This window comes from Cystoisospora suis (assembly GCF_002600585.1).
Source record: "Cystoisospora suis strain Wien I chromosome Unknown contig_10033, whole genome shotgun sequence".
NCBI lineage: Eukaryota > Apicomplexa > Conoidasida > Eucoccidiorida > Sarcocystidae > Cystoisospora > Cystoisospora suis.
This window is the reverse complement of record NW_027162807.1, coordinates 1-353: the sequence shown is the minus strand read 5'-3', so window position 1 is coordinate 353 and position 353 is coordinate 1. Positions and strand designations below refer to the sequence as shown.

The following is a 353-nucleotide window of genomic DNA, read 5'->3' as shown; positions in this document are numbered from 1 at the left end:
CATCGAAGAAGAAGAAGAAGAAGGCGGATTCCATGGAGAAGGGAAAATGGATGTAAATCTTTCTCCTGTTGTCTTTTCTCCTCCTTGTCGTTCTTTCTCGTTATAGAAGTCTTTACTAGGTGGAGAGAAGAGAAAGCTGTAGTCCACTCTTCTTCTTCTTCTCCCTGTTCTCGCCGCTCTTTCGTCTCTCTTCTCTTGGGATATGTGAGAGGTATGTCTGCTTGTGGCTCCAGGATGACGTAGAGCGTGAGACGATGGAGGCTGAAAGAAATCTCGGCGTACAGACGCCCAGGGCCGAGAGGTATTGAGGTTGGCTATAGTAATCATTTCTCTCCAGAAGACACTTAGCCGGG

At 47.6% G+C, this 353-nt stretch overlaps 1 protein-coding gene across 1 annotated transcript; it reads right to left on the bottom strand.

The window, feature by feature from the left end:
- Positions 1–22: 22 nt before the first annotated feature.
- Positions 23–353, bottom strand: CSUI_011186 (uncharacterized protein; the record flags this gene model as incomplete). The annotated part of the gene is made up of 1 exon (XM_068071287.1): positions 23–353. A coding segment is annotated over exon 1 (303 nt), but the record flags the coding sequence as incomplete, so codon positions are not given.